Source organism: Hippocampus bargibanti, linkage group LG02, assembly GCF_051943395.1.
Source record: "Hippocampus bargibanti isolate YZ-2025 linkage group LG02, ASM5194339v1, whole genome shotgun sequence".
Classification (NCBI taxonomy): domain Eukaryota; kingdom Metazoa; phylum Chordata; class Actinopteri; order Syngnathiformes; family Syngnathidae; genus Hippocampus; species Hippocampus bargibanti.
Genome location: NC_142735.1, coordinates 20,589,285 through 20,602,630, shown reverse-complemented (window position 1 = coordinate 20,602,630; position 13,346 = coordinate 20,589,285). Strand labels below are relative to the sequence as shown.

General features: G+C 42.5%; 1 protein-coding gene, 1 long non-coding RNA gene and 1 other non-coding gene across 5 annotated transcripts in view; 1 reads left to right on the top strand and 2 right to left on the bottom strand.

Moving 5' to 3' along the window:
- Positions 1–1,783: 1,783 nt before the first annotated feature.
- trnae-cuc (transfer RNA glutamic acid (anticodon CUC)) lies at positions 1,784–1,855 on the bottom strand. Its single transcript has one exon. It is a non-coding gene; the product is annotated as a tRNA-Glu (tRNA).
- Positions 1,856–2,276: 421 nt separating this feature from the next.
- The window catches only part of mgat4b (alpha-1,3-mannosyl-glycoprotein 4-beta-N-acetylglucosaminyltransferase B), a 22,860-nt gene continuing 11,790 nt past the window's right edge, over positions 2,277–13,346 (top strand). Inside the window, exons 1-2 of one of the 2 annotated variants that reach the window (XM_088989903.1) lie at positions 2,277–2,601; positions 13,002–13,181. In XM_088989903.1, the coding sequence (XP_088846029.1) occupies positions 2,505–2,601; positions 13,002–13,181 (277 nt within the window). In that variant the 5' untranslated portion in view covers positions 2,277–2,504. The remainder of the gene's footprint in view (positions 2,602–13,001; positions 13,182–13,346) is intronic. The other variant, XM_088989904.1, reaches the window with a different exon arrangement.
- The window catches only part of LOC148901850 (uncharacterized), a 21,579-nt gene continuing 17,224 nt past the window's right edge, over positions 8,992–13,346 (bottom strand). For both annotated transcript variants that reach the window (XR_016114196.1, XR_016114197.1), the window contains one exon: positions 8,992–10,656. This is a non-coding gene — a long non-coding RNA (uncharacterized LOC148901850). The remainder of the gene's footprint in view (positions 10,657–13,346) is intronic.

Genomic DNA, 13,346 nt, shown 5'->3' with positions numbered 1-13,346 from the left:
TAGCCGAATAAGAGCCGGAATTCCTATCTCTCGTCACGATTCAAGACTTCCGCGGCCCAGAGTTGTCACGTGACGTTGGAGCGCGTGCACGCTGCTCGCGTTCACGATTGAGCCTCGCGCGTATACACTATATGACCGAATCAAATTATATCCGTGCCAGAAGCACGACAACAAAAACGTAGACGTCAACAAGTGGGTAACGAGCTGCAACTTCCACCGCCTTCTTCGCAGGTATATTTAAAGGGACTAAATGTGCCACGCCCCTACTCCATTCCATACTTTCGTTTCCTACACGATGACGTCACTTTTTACTGTAGATAGTACAGGATTATTGAAACGATTGTCAAGAGCGTTTCCTTCTACTGTGCTGCACTTACAGAAGATGGTCACGAGGTGGGAGTGTGATTCCGTAAAAGACAAACGGGAGGAAACGAATGTGCGCTTTTGTACTCGTTTTTATCCATCCATCCATTTTCCGTACCGCTTATTCCTCTGTAGGTTCGCGGGGGATGCTGGAGCCTATCTCAGCTGTCTTCGGGCACCAGGCAGGGGACACTGTGCCAGCCAATCGCAAGATTTACAACAGTCACTCTCACACCTAGGGACAATTTGAAGTGGTCAATCTGCCATGCATGTTTTTTGGAGTGTGGGAGGAAACCGGAGGACCCAGAGAAACCCACGCGGGTCCGGGGAGAACATGCAAACTCCCCACAGGGAGGCCGGACTGGGCTATGACAATCATCAACATGAACGATAATGTGATGCCTCAGCTTCGTAAGACCTTACAAGTCAGAAAGCAACAGGTGTCAATTAAGAGTTTTTAATCAGCAAAAATGATGAGGATTCTCCAAAGAAAAAAGAAGAGAAGCCACACCACAGGTTAAGTTACCAACAGTCCTTATATGGAAGGTGACTGTCCTTCCATAAGCCATCAACGACCATCAAAAAGGTAAATAAAACTTTATTTTACAGCACAGTTTATATTTCTTTACTTACAGTCCTCATGTCATGTGCCTCTCTTTGTTACTTTATGAGAGAATGCAGTGTATTTCTTTCATTACAATACAATATCACATTTATTATACATAGAATAAGGTATGTTGTGTGTAGTTTTAAGGCTTATTTAGTTAAAAACTATATTTTATGGAAATCCGGGAACGGATTATTCCCATTTTAATGGTTTCCTATGGGAATTTTTTTTAGATACACACTTTTCTCCTTACACACTCTGTCTGGGAACCAATTAAGTTCGTAAGTTGAGGTCTCACTGTATTTGATTCTAGTTGACACAAATTGCCAACAGGCAAATCAGCCCATTTCCAACTGAGCTTAGGCGCCATCTTGTGCGTTTTCTGGGACGCTACATTGGAGTCCTGACGGCTCGAATTGATACAGGAGGACTTCTTTAATCAATTGCAAACATTATGCTGTCCTCTTCAGAACTATTTGAATCATATTCATAACTGGATGAGTAACAAGAAAGCATCTTCTCCGAATCTGAAGCCATTGTTTTTATTCTAGAGCAAGGCAAGACGTCCTGGCGTGACGTCACGAACAAGGGGGCGGGACCTTCTGAAACTCCATCTCCGAGGTCATTTTGAAGTCATTTTGGGACACTTTAACTCATTTTTATTGGTGTTTTGTATTTGACTAAACATATCAGCCTGCGTGTTGTGGGTATTTTAGATGCTATAAAGCGTTTTTCTGATGTCAGTTAGGAAACAAAAAATTGTGTCGGTTGTCCTTTAATAGTTCCACAATTGGGAAATTTGCAAAAGACTTGTTCCCTGACCGGGAATCGAACCCGGGCCGCGGCGGTGAGAGCGCCGAATCCTAACCACTAGACCACCAGGGAGATCTGATTTTGCGGACGCCAGAATCTCTTAAAGATATGTGCTCTGTTTAAAAAAAAACACGTGTCATTTTGAAATGCAATCCGGACAATAAAGAGGAAAAAGGTGAAAGTGAATCATTTTTTACTGATGATGCGAGAAGTGACACACCAAAAAAAAACCACAAAAATAAGACTAAAATATCCCTTCATTTCAGATGTGCATTAGTAGCTAAAATGTGTTATTTTATTTTTTGAATGAAAGCAAAAAAGACAAACATGGTCAGCGTATAAGTCACAGAGTTGGGATATTGAATTCGTTCAAAATAATAGACTGGGCTAAAAACACAATGGACGTCCGCCTACCTGTTTTGTCCCTCTGAGGCTCCTCCCTCGCTTCTTTCTCCCCTCCTCCCCTGCTTTTTTATCCCTGCCTCCCTAGTCTATCGTCATTCTCGCGGACGCTGGCCCCACTTCAACATCTCTCTGTTTTTTCGCCCCCATTCGCGCTACAGTCTGTCTACCTGTCTCCCCCTCCTTCTCTCTCCCACTCGTGTCCTTCCTTGCTTCTTTCCTTCCCTTCGTCGCTCGCTCAATCGCTGCCTGCCCCCCTTTCTTTCCCTTTCGTGACCCGCCCCCCTCTCGGTGCGGACATGCTGAGGTCGGTGTGGAGATGAGGTTCCGCAATGTGTCCTTCTTGACGCTCTTGTTGTTTGGACTGTGCGGGCTGGTCTCGCTGTCCTGGTACACCGCCTTCAGCTCTTCCAGAGGTAAGAAATCTTACGCGCACGCACGCATCGCCTGCACGGCTAGGGAAGAAAAGAGAAGAAGATGGTCCTGATGGTGATGAAGAAGAAGTGAGGCTGCAGGCGAAGGAGGGAGCGCTTCATTCACGATCGCAAGAGGAGGAGGGGGCGCTTGGTTTGTTGGTGTCAGGTGAGGTGGGGGTGCTTAGAGAGAGCCATGATGCTCCCCTCGGCTGACAGTGGGGGTGACTGGCGCATCCGATGCTCGTTTGGGGCCACTGCAAGTACCATTGGAGTGGGGATGATAAAAGGCCAGAGAAAAAATGGAAAGCGACATCCTTGATGTACAATTTATGTTCCACTTATTGGAACCTTCTTTGTCCTAACAAGTAAACAATTCAGCAAGGACATGAAGAAAAATTTGTCTTCGGGACAAATATTACACATACTGGAAGCCCCAGGAGCCTTTTATAGTATCTAAATACCAAATTGTTATTTATATAGTAGTTCGACAAATATGACAAACGTCATCCAAGTCACATCCAACAGCATCGTACAGTACCGTTTTTTTCTGGTGTATAAGGCGCACCCAAAAGCCTTGATTTTCTTCAAAAGATGACCCTGTGCCTTATACGCCCGTGCACCTTTCATGTGAAGTAATATTGAGTCATAACAGGTCTCGCAACTTATGTCAGCAGCCACTGACTCCATCCCCCCACCTGTAGAAGTAGTGCGTAACCCCAGCCTCTACTGTTGCGCCTTATAATGTGGTGTGCCTTATATTTGGAAAACTTTTATGCATTTCTACATTATATTTGGAAACCCCTTTTTCATTCATTGAAGGTGCGCCTTATAGTCCAGTATGCCTTATATATCTGGAAAAAGTCAGAAAACACACCATTCATTGTTGGTGCGCCTTATACACTTTTTACCACTCTTGTGGTAAAATACGGTACTTTCCGTAAAGTGCGCAAGTAGAACAACTTTATTTTACCAGTACTATTTTTTTCTATTTTGGCCTCTAGAATCCAGAACAATGTCACTACTGGACTCAAATATTGTGGCACTGGTTGACGTGTCACAAACTAGTGTCCCAAAAATGCGCACCTACTGTAACTTATCCTGTAAAGTGTCCTTGAGAGATTTGAAAGGTGCTTATAAATCAAATGTACCATTATTATTATTGTTATTCTTATATTGGTTAAAAGGATGTTTTGATCGTCTCCTCTTTCATCTAGAACTGCTTCATGTAACTATGAGGGAACAGAACGTCCTCTCTGTGTCTTTGTTTTGTGTTTCGTCATATTATTTGCTATTTAGTTTTTTTTTATCTTTTGACTTCAAGATTGTGCCGCGAAAGTGGCTTCCTTTCCAGCAGCTCCTGTATTTTTTTCTACTTCTTTCTTTCCTTTCCTCTTCCTTTCCTAACTTTGCTGCTGTGAAATGTACATTTCTCCTCTGCGAGGCGAATAAAGATGAATACAATCCAATCCAATCCAATTATCATGATAGTTTTTCCTGATTCATACCATGCCTTACTAATATCTCAAAGTTGTCCAATTTGTGAAACCAAAGAAGAGATGAGTACAAATAAATCAAATGCTCAACTGGCTTTCTGGAAAGAACAATAGTAAAATGACCGTCACTGCCGAACTTGAGGCAGAAAAATGACCTTGCAGGTCATTAATGAAGCGCTTTATTTGCCCCACAGCATGTGTCTGCTTGCTGCAGCATCTGTGTGATTGTCTGTGTTCCAGAGGAGCGCTTTCTTTTGCCTCAGTGGAGAAGTTAAAAAGGCCGACAGGGAGGCATGGGAGGGGTGTGTGCTTGTTTTGCTCAAATGCACAAAATGTGTCAATGTGGTGAAAGGAACAACAAGTGCCTACTCAATAAGGAAGCGTTTGATTTTGTGGTATTGTGGCATGTGACAGTCGGTCTCTTTGATTGAAATGCAAACAAGACTATCGTCTCCAGGGATTGCTTTGGTTATTCGTACAGCAAGTGACCGGGGGAAGGGGACCTCACACAGTTGCTGTGACATCAGCTGGAAAGGAGAATTTGCCATGTTGTGTGCAGTGTGTGTGTGCGTGCGTGTGTGTGTGTGCGTGTGTGTATGCATGTGTGTGTGTTTGTGTGATTGCTGCACACAGATGTTTCCGGCTGGGATAACTCCTATGTGCGCAACATGTCAGGGGACGTTTGTTTTTCCATGGGCGGCTTGTTTTGGGATGCGCCACATACCATCTGGGTGGCGACGAATGTGTTTCTTGGCGGGTGTGCACGCATGACATCACGTGAGCAAAGAACGTTGATACAAAGAATTTTGAAAAGCATGTGACAGTTACACACCTGAGTGGCACATCACTACAATACTAAGGCCGTGGCATGTCAAAATGGCTGCTAGTTTCAAAATGGTGAGCAGTGTTGGGGTAGTGCGGTCTGTAAACGTTTACAGTGCCTTTTAATTTTGTTGGAAAAGGTCCTGGGGTCAAGGAAATATGAAAAGGTGGAACAAAGGGAAAAAAGCAAGGCTCCTTCAAATGATTTCAATTCTACTCTTGTCCACGAGTACCACTAATTGTGTGCTTGTTGTATTTCCTAGTCAGAAAATCACTGAAGAAGCCAAACTTGCACTGTTTGTTGAGTAATCAGTCTTTTGATGGTGAGGTAATGCTGAATGATTCCAAACACAGCATTCTGTTATTCCCGATTCCTTGTTTGTTTCCATTTTAAAGGCAACAGTGTCGTTCATTCTATCAAAATTCCTCATTCATGATGATTGGTGAATACAATGGACCACCCCATATCATTCATCCATTTTTTTATCCACTTATCCTCACAAGGGTTGTGTACAAGTCCTGGCGCATCGGCCTCACAGTGCAAAGGCTCCAGCTTGACAGTGTAGAGTTTGCATGCCTTCCCTGTGCCTGCATGGGTTTTAAATAATAATAATAATAATAATAATAATAATAATAATAATAATAATAATAATAATAATAATAATAGTAATAATAATACCACTTCTACTACTACTACTACTACTACTACTACTACTAATAATAATAATAATAATAATAATAATAATAATAATTATAATAATAAAATAATAAATATAAATAAATAATAATAATAAATAAATAATAAATAATAGTAATAGTAATTATTATTATTATTATTATTATTATTATTATTATTATTATTATTATTATTATTATAATGATGATACTACTACTACTGAAGAGCACGCATGCGCGGCGCATCCTGCAAAACATCAAATGATGCTACAACGCCGTCCAGATCCTACTAGTGCCATCAGATAAATTGTACAAATACATTATTTTGTCTTCACTTTTAAAACAATAAGTGCGCCTTATAGCTATCTGGCTAGCTAGCTATGTAGCTGGCTATTTATTAGCTATATGGCTATCTAGCTAGTTTGCTAACTATCTAGCTGGCTACCTATCAGCTATCTGTTAGCTAGCTAGCTAGCTTTGTATCTATTTGAGTTACTTCTAGGTTAAGTGAACGCTGGCGTTGCCACGTTCCGACGGCGACAGTGGCAGCTGACGAGTTGGAACGTTAGTGATAGGGGTGGATCGCTAAGCAGGTGACAGAGACATTGGTGCTGGCATATGATTTATTGACAAAAAGCGCCGGTCCGAGGTAACGCGGACCCCGAAAAAAACTTGTTGAACAAAAAAGTGACAAAACAGCAAAGGTAGTGGGTGAGCGGGGGCAATCCGCCCAACCTCACTAGCTAGATGAAAAAATAAAGAGGCACACGAGGGTGCCAAACAGCATACGATACAGTGCGTACAAACAGACGCGATCGTGGCTAAATAATACCTCGGGCGAAGTAACTCTCGTACCGAATAGCAGTTCAAGGCACAGGCAAGGCGCGAGGCGTAGTATCTTCCGATGCTGGGTGAGTGCCAGCGTCTGGTTTAAATGTCCAAAAGTCTGTGATGAGGGAATTGACAGCGGCTGGCGGACGTCGGGAGTGGAGGCCCCGCCCAGCTGTCAACTCGCTCGTGACAGGCGCATGTGGCTGCCGCTGCTCACCCGCATAAAACCCGATCCTCCAACTGTAAAGTGACCTTGAGAGTTTTGAAAGGCGCTTATAAGTGAAATGCATTATTATTATTATTATTATTATTATTATTATTATTATTATTATTATTATTATTATTATACAACTACTACTACTAGTAATAGTAATAATAATAATAATAATAATAATAATAATAATAATAATAATAATAATAATAATAATAAAAACTAATAATAATAATAATAATAATAATAATGGCCATCATTTAGAAGGGGATATTTGCTATTCACAAAAAGATGGCCAGGTTCCTATCATTTATAGCATCAAAGTAATTGTGTGATTTCCAGTAAATTTAAAAAGAGGATCTGTTGATTTAGAGTAAATATCCTGATACTGGGAATAAGTAAATTATTCCCATCATAGCCAAAACACTGTATGTGTGAATTGTGCGTGGTAGTCTTAAATTTCAAATGTCAATGTGTGTACGTGTGCCTGTTTGTGTTTCATGTTGACAGTGCTGGAGTGTGTTATACCTTCAATGGCCTCATTCCAAAAAGAAAGTAAGCTTGACTTGTTAATAACACAGACTGTGTTTGACTGGAAGGAGAGGTGGGGGGGAGGTTGTGGAGGGTAGAGGCCGGTATTGGGGTGAGGCGTGTGTGTGTGTGTGTGTGTGTGTGTGTGTGTGTGTGTGTGTGTGTGTGTGTGTGTGTGTGTGTGTGTGTGTGTGTGTGTGTGCGTGCGTGCGTGTGTATGTGTGTGTGTGTGTGTGTGTGTGTGTGCGTGTGTGTGTGTGCGTGTGTGTGTGTGTGTGTGTGTATGTGCGTGCGTGTGTGTGTGTGTGTGTGTGTGTGTGTGTGTGTGTGTGTGTGTGTGTGTGTGTGTGTGTGTGTGTGTGCGCGCGCGTGTGTGTGTGTGTGTGCGTGTGTTTGTGCGCGCGCACGTGCGTGTGAGCACGCACTTGGCAAGTTCAGACAAGTATGCCTGCTGACTTGGGTCTCATGTGCTCCCCCCCCCCCCTTTCCCTGGCTACAAACAAACTACAAGGCTTAAACAACCCTGGACAAAGCACATCAAAAGTTCTCCTTCCATTCCATGAGAGCAGAAAATGTCCAAAACACCTTCTTACTCCAACGTTCCCACCAATCAGTTCTGATGACTCAGCAAACACTACAGTGAAATCTTTACTTAGGAGTTTGTACACTCACCCGTCAGTTTTCTGTTTTGTATTTCGAGGCCAAATATGAATTATGAGGGAGATTCAGACGTCCTTTGATTGTAATGTCCTGGCATGCAAGCAAGGAGAGGAAGATTTGTTTATGGCAAAGGACATATCAATGAAACATCCACAATCCTGCAATAAAAGTGTTTAAAGTGTTTTTTCTTGTTGATAAGCTCATTTTTTAAGTCCTCATAATGAAGTTGTATGGGTATTTGTGTGTATGTGTGTGTGCGCGCGTGCACGTGTGCGTGTGTGTGTGTGTGCGCGTGTGCGTGTGTTTGTTGAAGGATATTTTAGGGCTCATCACATGATCTAAATATAATCAGTGCTGTGATGTCGTATCCAGGGGCTGAAAGAGACCTTACACTTCAGCTTATAACCAAGTAACAGCCAAAGTTCGACATTGTTCATGAATGCACCAACGTAGTGTATGTGTGTGTCCGAGCGTCATACTGTGAGTTATGAACACGTTGACAGTTTTATGTGGATGTTTTGCTGCATTATATGGCTCACCTTGTAGTGTTGTGGTGTGTGTGTGTGTGTGCGCGTGTGTGCGTGTGTGTGTGTGTGCGTGTGTGTGTGTGTGTGTGTGTGTGTGTGTGTGTGTGTGTGTGTGTGTGTGTGTGTGTGTGTGTGTGTGTGTGTGTGTGTGTGTGTGTGTGTGTGTGTGTGTGTGTGTCTGTTGTTACATGTGTGTGAATGCACTATTAAATGGAAAGTTGTAATTGTTCTCCGGAGGCTCGTCAGTTTCTATGCCGACTTGTTGCTTCCTGCAATCCATTCTTGTTTTTGCTCTCATAAATGCTGCATGACAACAAACACACACACACACACACACACACGCAAGCACTCACAAATTAACCAATACGCCCTGCTATGCGTGCGCGTGAGTAAGAAGTGATAAATATTTGACGAGAGCTCAGCTTTCATCTTGAAAGTTTTACCTTTTTTATTCAAGCAACAAATCAACTTTTTAACCGTGATTGAATAACACCTCAGCGACACAACTTACTCGTTCGCCATGCGATGATGACACCTCAAATTTAGTAACATTTGTTCGGCTATACAAGAGACCAACTCAATATGAAAAATCAGCTCCTTTTCCTCCCACTGACAAACCATCTGTGTGTGTGCGTGTGTGTGTGTGCGTGTGTGTGTGTGTGTGTGTGCGCGTGTGCGTGTGTGTGTGTGTGTGTGTGTGTGTGCGTGTGTGTGTGCGTGTGTGTGTGTGTGTGTGTGTGTGTGTGTGTGTGTGTGTGTGTGCCAGATGGAGACACACACTCTTGTGTTTGTGTGTTGGCGAGGAGCCAAACGGCACTGGGTGAAGGGTTCATTTTACTTGAGAATGTGACACCCCTTTGAGTGCGTGCACACGCAGGAATCGATGACCATGTTAAAGCTCACACACACACACACACACACACACACACACACACACACGCACACGCACACACACACACACACACACGCACACGCACAAACACACACAGACACAAACAAATGGAATGACTGTCCACTATAAGTCCATTATATCAACATCAGTACATATTGATTAAGGAGACTTTGATGAATGCATTTAATGCTGTCTAAGTGTCCAATTGTTTTCTTCCAAGAGCCGCATACACTAAACTGAAGGGATGCAAAGACTGATTTGACATTCAAGTAATTACGTATTGTAGCTATTATAGCATTTATTTATTTAATTATTTATTTGTATGAGGTCATTTTTAGCCTCTGTTAAAAGTGATAATAATTAAGCTTTTTCCATTTTTAGAAATGTCTAAAATGTCATATCTCGCTCGAATAGAGCAGATCACCATATACGGAAGGCAAAGCAAGAGTGATTTGTCACAAGATGACCATTTTTGACGCAGTGTTTACTCAAGGGTCTTCATGACTCATTAATGTGATCCGACCTTGGCATAAACAGCAGCAAATGGAGGAAGACATTTTTGTTCACTGAAATCAAATTAGTTTTATTCATGAGGCATTAGAAAGCAAAACGAAGAACTCTTTGTCTGTCGTTAGATTCATAATCGTAGGGCAGATGTCACAACAGGCCCACTTTTGCAACATGCTAGCCATGTGGAAAGTTATTTTTGTATTGGCCGAGGGCTGCAGGAGAATGGTTTGTGTGTTGCGAATGGCCCCTGGGTCATAGTTTGGAGACCACTACTGAATCATTTCAGCCCGAGACGAATCCACCGTCTTAAGCCCAGTGTATGAAAGAAAATACTTTACTGTGATTCAGGATTAAGAAATGAAACTCAACATCATGACTGCCTTCTGGCCATAGAGAAGAAAGAAGGTCAAACGGTCATTTGAGAATTGTAGTTTACTTTATTACATCATCCTGAATGATTTTTAAAAAATTCTTACACTCAAAAAAACAGTCATAATGTTAGAAACAAAAAACTAGAACCAAGCAGCGATGCTATAATATAAATGTGGCAATATCAAGTGGTCGCCGCTCATTGGATACACGTCACTACAGCTGAGTTGAATTCAATCCACTTTGATCTGGTCCGGTCCAGTCGAGTCCGGACTCATCCTCCTCTGAGAGAAGGTGTTGTGGAATAGTGACTGGCAGGTTGTGACAGGCCTGCCGCTTGAGGCGGCCTTCAGGCGTCTGCTTGGACTTGAGACGTTTGGAACAGTGACGCTCTGTTCCGTGTCTCGGCTCGCTTCCTGTTTAACAGCCTTGATACACACTGGGAACACAGGAACACAAGGGGTGCAGTATACTGGTCGGCAGCTGTGTAGCGGGCTGTGTGGCAGTGGAGTAATCGACTGGTTGCCAGTTAACCTTAGGGAATAGAGAGAAATGGCAGAAGTGGTCACTATATAATATCAGGCCACATATACACCGTACATAGTGATTGGTCTCCAGTCCATTTCAGAAATGTAGACACATAATGAATTGACCGATCCTTTTGTTTGTTTGTTGATTTTCTTCCATTCTCAAATCACCTACTGAAGGATAACAAGCATCTCCAATTGTGTGTGTGTGTGTGTTTGTGTGTGTGTGTGCGTGCATCATCAAGGTGTGGTCACCATGGCAACTGCCTCCCCATCGACCAATCAGGCCGAAGGTCACTTCAGGGTCAATTACTGGCAAGCTTCAGCTAAGTTCAAACACTCCAACTTTGATTCCTTGATTACGCTATGCCGCCATCTTGGATGCCGACATGCTGGGGATCTGCCTTCTACACCTCGGTGGTCACTCGGCAACAGAGAAAAACACACAGGAAAGCATGATCTTATAGACAGGAAGTACAGCCATGTCGCTATGCCAACAGGAAATGGATGCTTGGTACATAGAGGAAATGAACTGTCCCGCCCAGCTACAGAATGCTTCTTAAATACTTCCATAAAGCACTTCCGAAATTCGTCAGAAATCTGTTGAGAGTCACAGTAATAAAACTCCAGTTGGTCAGCTGTAAATATTGAAAACTTTTGCAGCTTGGCTACCGTCCACACCTTACCACCACATTTGAAACTTTGGCATGTCAATCATCCCTTTGGAAACTGATCTGGTTGTGTGCGCGTGTGTGCGTGCGCGAGAGTGTCTAAATTTTGAATGCAGATCTCTACCCTACTCTATGTAAAATGGTTTTGATGCTTTGCTCTTTCCTGACCCCATTCAACAATGTTAAACTTTTCCTGAATAATTTTTTATCTTGCTCTTTGATGATATGAAAGCTGCTTATAGAGATTCCCACATTAGGACCACTCACTTACATACATTCAGTCCATACTGCGGATAATAAATATCATGTAATCCACTAACTGCACTCATCCTCATATGTATATGGACTGTCATGTCAACTCAGTGTATTTACTTTAATTCATATGAGAAAACAGATGTTAGTACATGTCACTTTCATGTTTATTTAGCAGTACAGACGACTGTAAAAAGTCTGCCTATGATCTGGGGTGATGTCCTGCTCTGTGTTTGACCTATGTTTTAATCCATATTAAGGTCTTTGGACATGATAATGTTTGAATCTCTCTTTTTATTTTTTTGTCAATATTCTGTTTCATAGTCTGGTCTTTGGTCTGATCCAAAGATATCTTGTGGTCCCTGTTGTGGTCAATGTTCTCGTCCATGATGTGGACTAATTCCAGGTTGTTTTGTATGGATTTGGGTATATTCTGATCCATAGCCTGGTAAATATTGTGGTCAATAACCATGTTTAGATCAATATTCTATCATAGTTTCAGTCGATAGTCTCTCTGGTCTGCATCCTGCCATGTGGTTTTGGCAATATTGCTGCCTATTTGTTTTTTACTTGTCTACAGCCAGCTCCTTAGTATGGTGAATGTCCCGATTCATGATCAGGTCTAAATTTTGGCCATTGATCTAGTTGAGGACTTGGGACATAGTTTGGACAATGTTGCAGTTCCTGGGCTGGTATTTTTCCTATTGTCTAGCAGGATCCTGGGTCGTATCCTTCGTTGCATTCTACTATATGCTCCTGGTTGTGTTGGTTCTCTGTGTCTACAATCTATTCTGTATTCTTTCCGGTCCATAGTCTGTTCTGGTCTATGGTCAGGTCATAATCTTTATTCTATGGTCTTTCATATGTTCTGGTCCATGGTCTTGGCTATGGTCTGACAATGCCCTCGTCAATAGACTAGTCAAAATTTTGATTAGTGGCCTTGGCAATGCTTGAGATGATGTGTCATTGGCCTTGTCTGTATTCTCGTTCACACAGTGGGGGAAAATTAGTTTATCAAATATAAATTATGGGCGACCAAAGACGACTTTTTTGACTGCTCTCTGGTAGATATACTGCAGTACATAGTCCATAATCAGGTCAAAGTTTTTGTCCACGGTGTAGTTGACGTTCTGGGCCTGTTCTATTATTTGACTATGGTCCGACACAGTTATCGTCTATAGTCTGTTCTATTAATCTATTCTGTTGTATGATCCTGTCGACTTTGAGTTATATGTCTATGGCATCATTTTTATTGTTGTCCATACTCGAGTCTCTGTTCTGATCTGTCGTCTGGACTATATTCTTGACCATGATCATAACCATGTTGTTGTCCATGTTGGAGACTTCAAGGTTGAGACATGACCAGGAACCCCATTTATTATTTGAGATTTGACCTAGGTATATTGTTCCTGTTGTGTGTCTCAATTAGGAGATGTGGTGGACATCTACCAGCGGGAATTCCTGGCCTTGAGGGAGCGCCTGCACTCGGCCGAACAGGAAAACCTCCGCCGTTCTAAAGAGCTCAACCTGGTCCTTGATGAGATCAAGCGGGCCATCGCAGAGAAGCAAGCGCTCAGGGACATCAACAGAACCTGGAGCAGCCTCTCCGGTATGGAAACCCCCAAGTCACATAATCTCACTTCCTCATGACCATTTTCAATAGTGCTTATCCTCATTGGGGTCAATGGTCAGCCGGGTTCCACCCCAACTAATTTTGGCCAAGCAGACAAGGTCACTGACCGATGACACAAAATCTACAAACAGTTAACTGCTC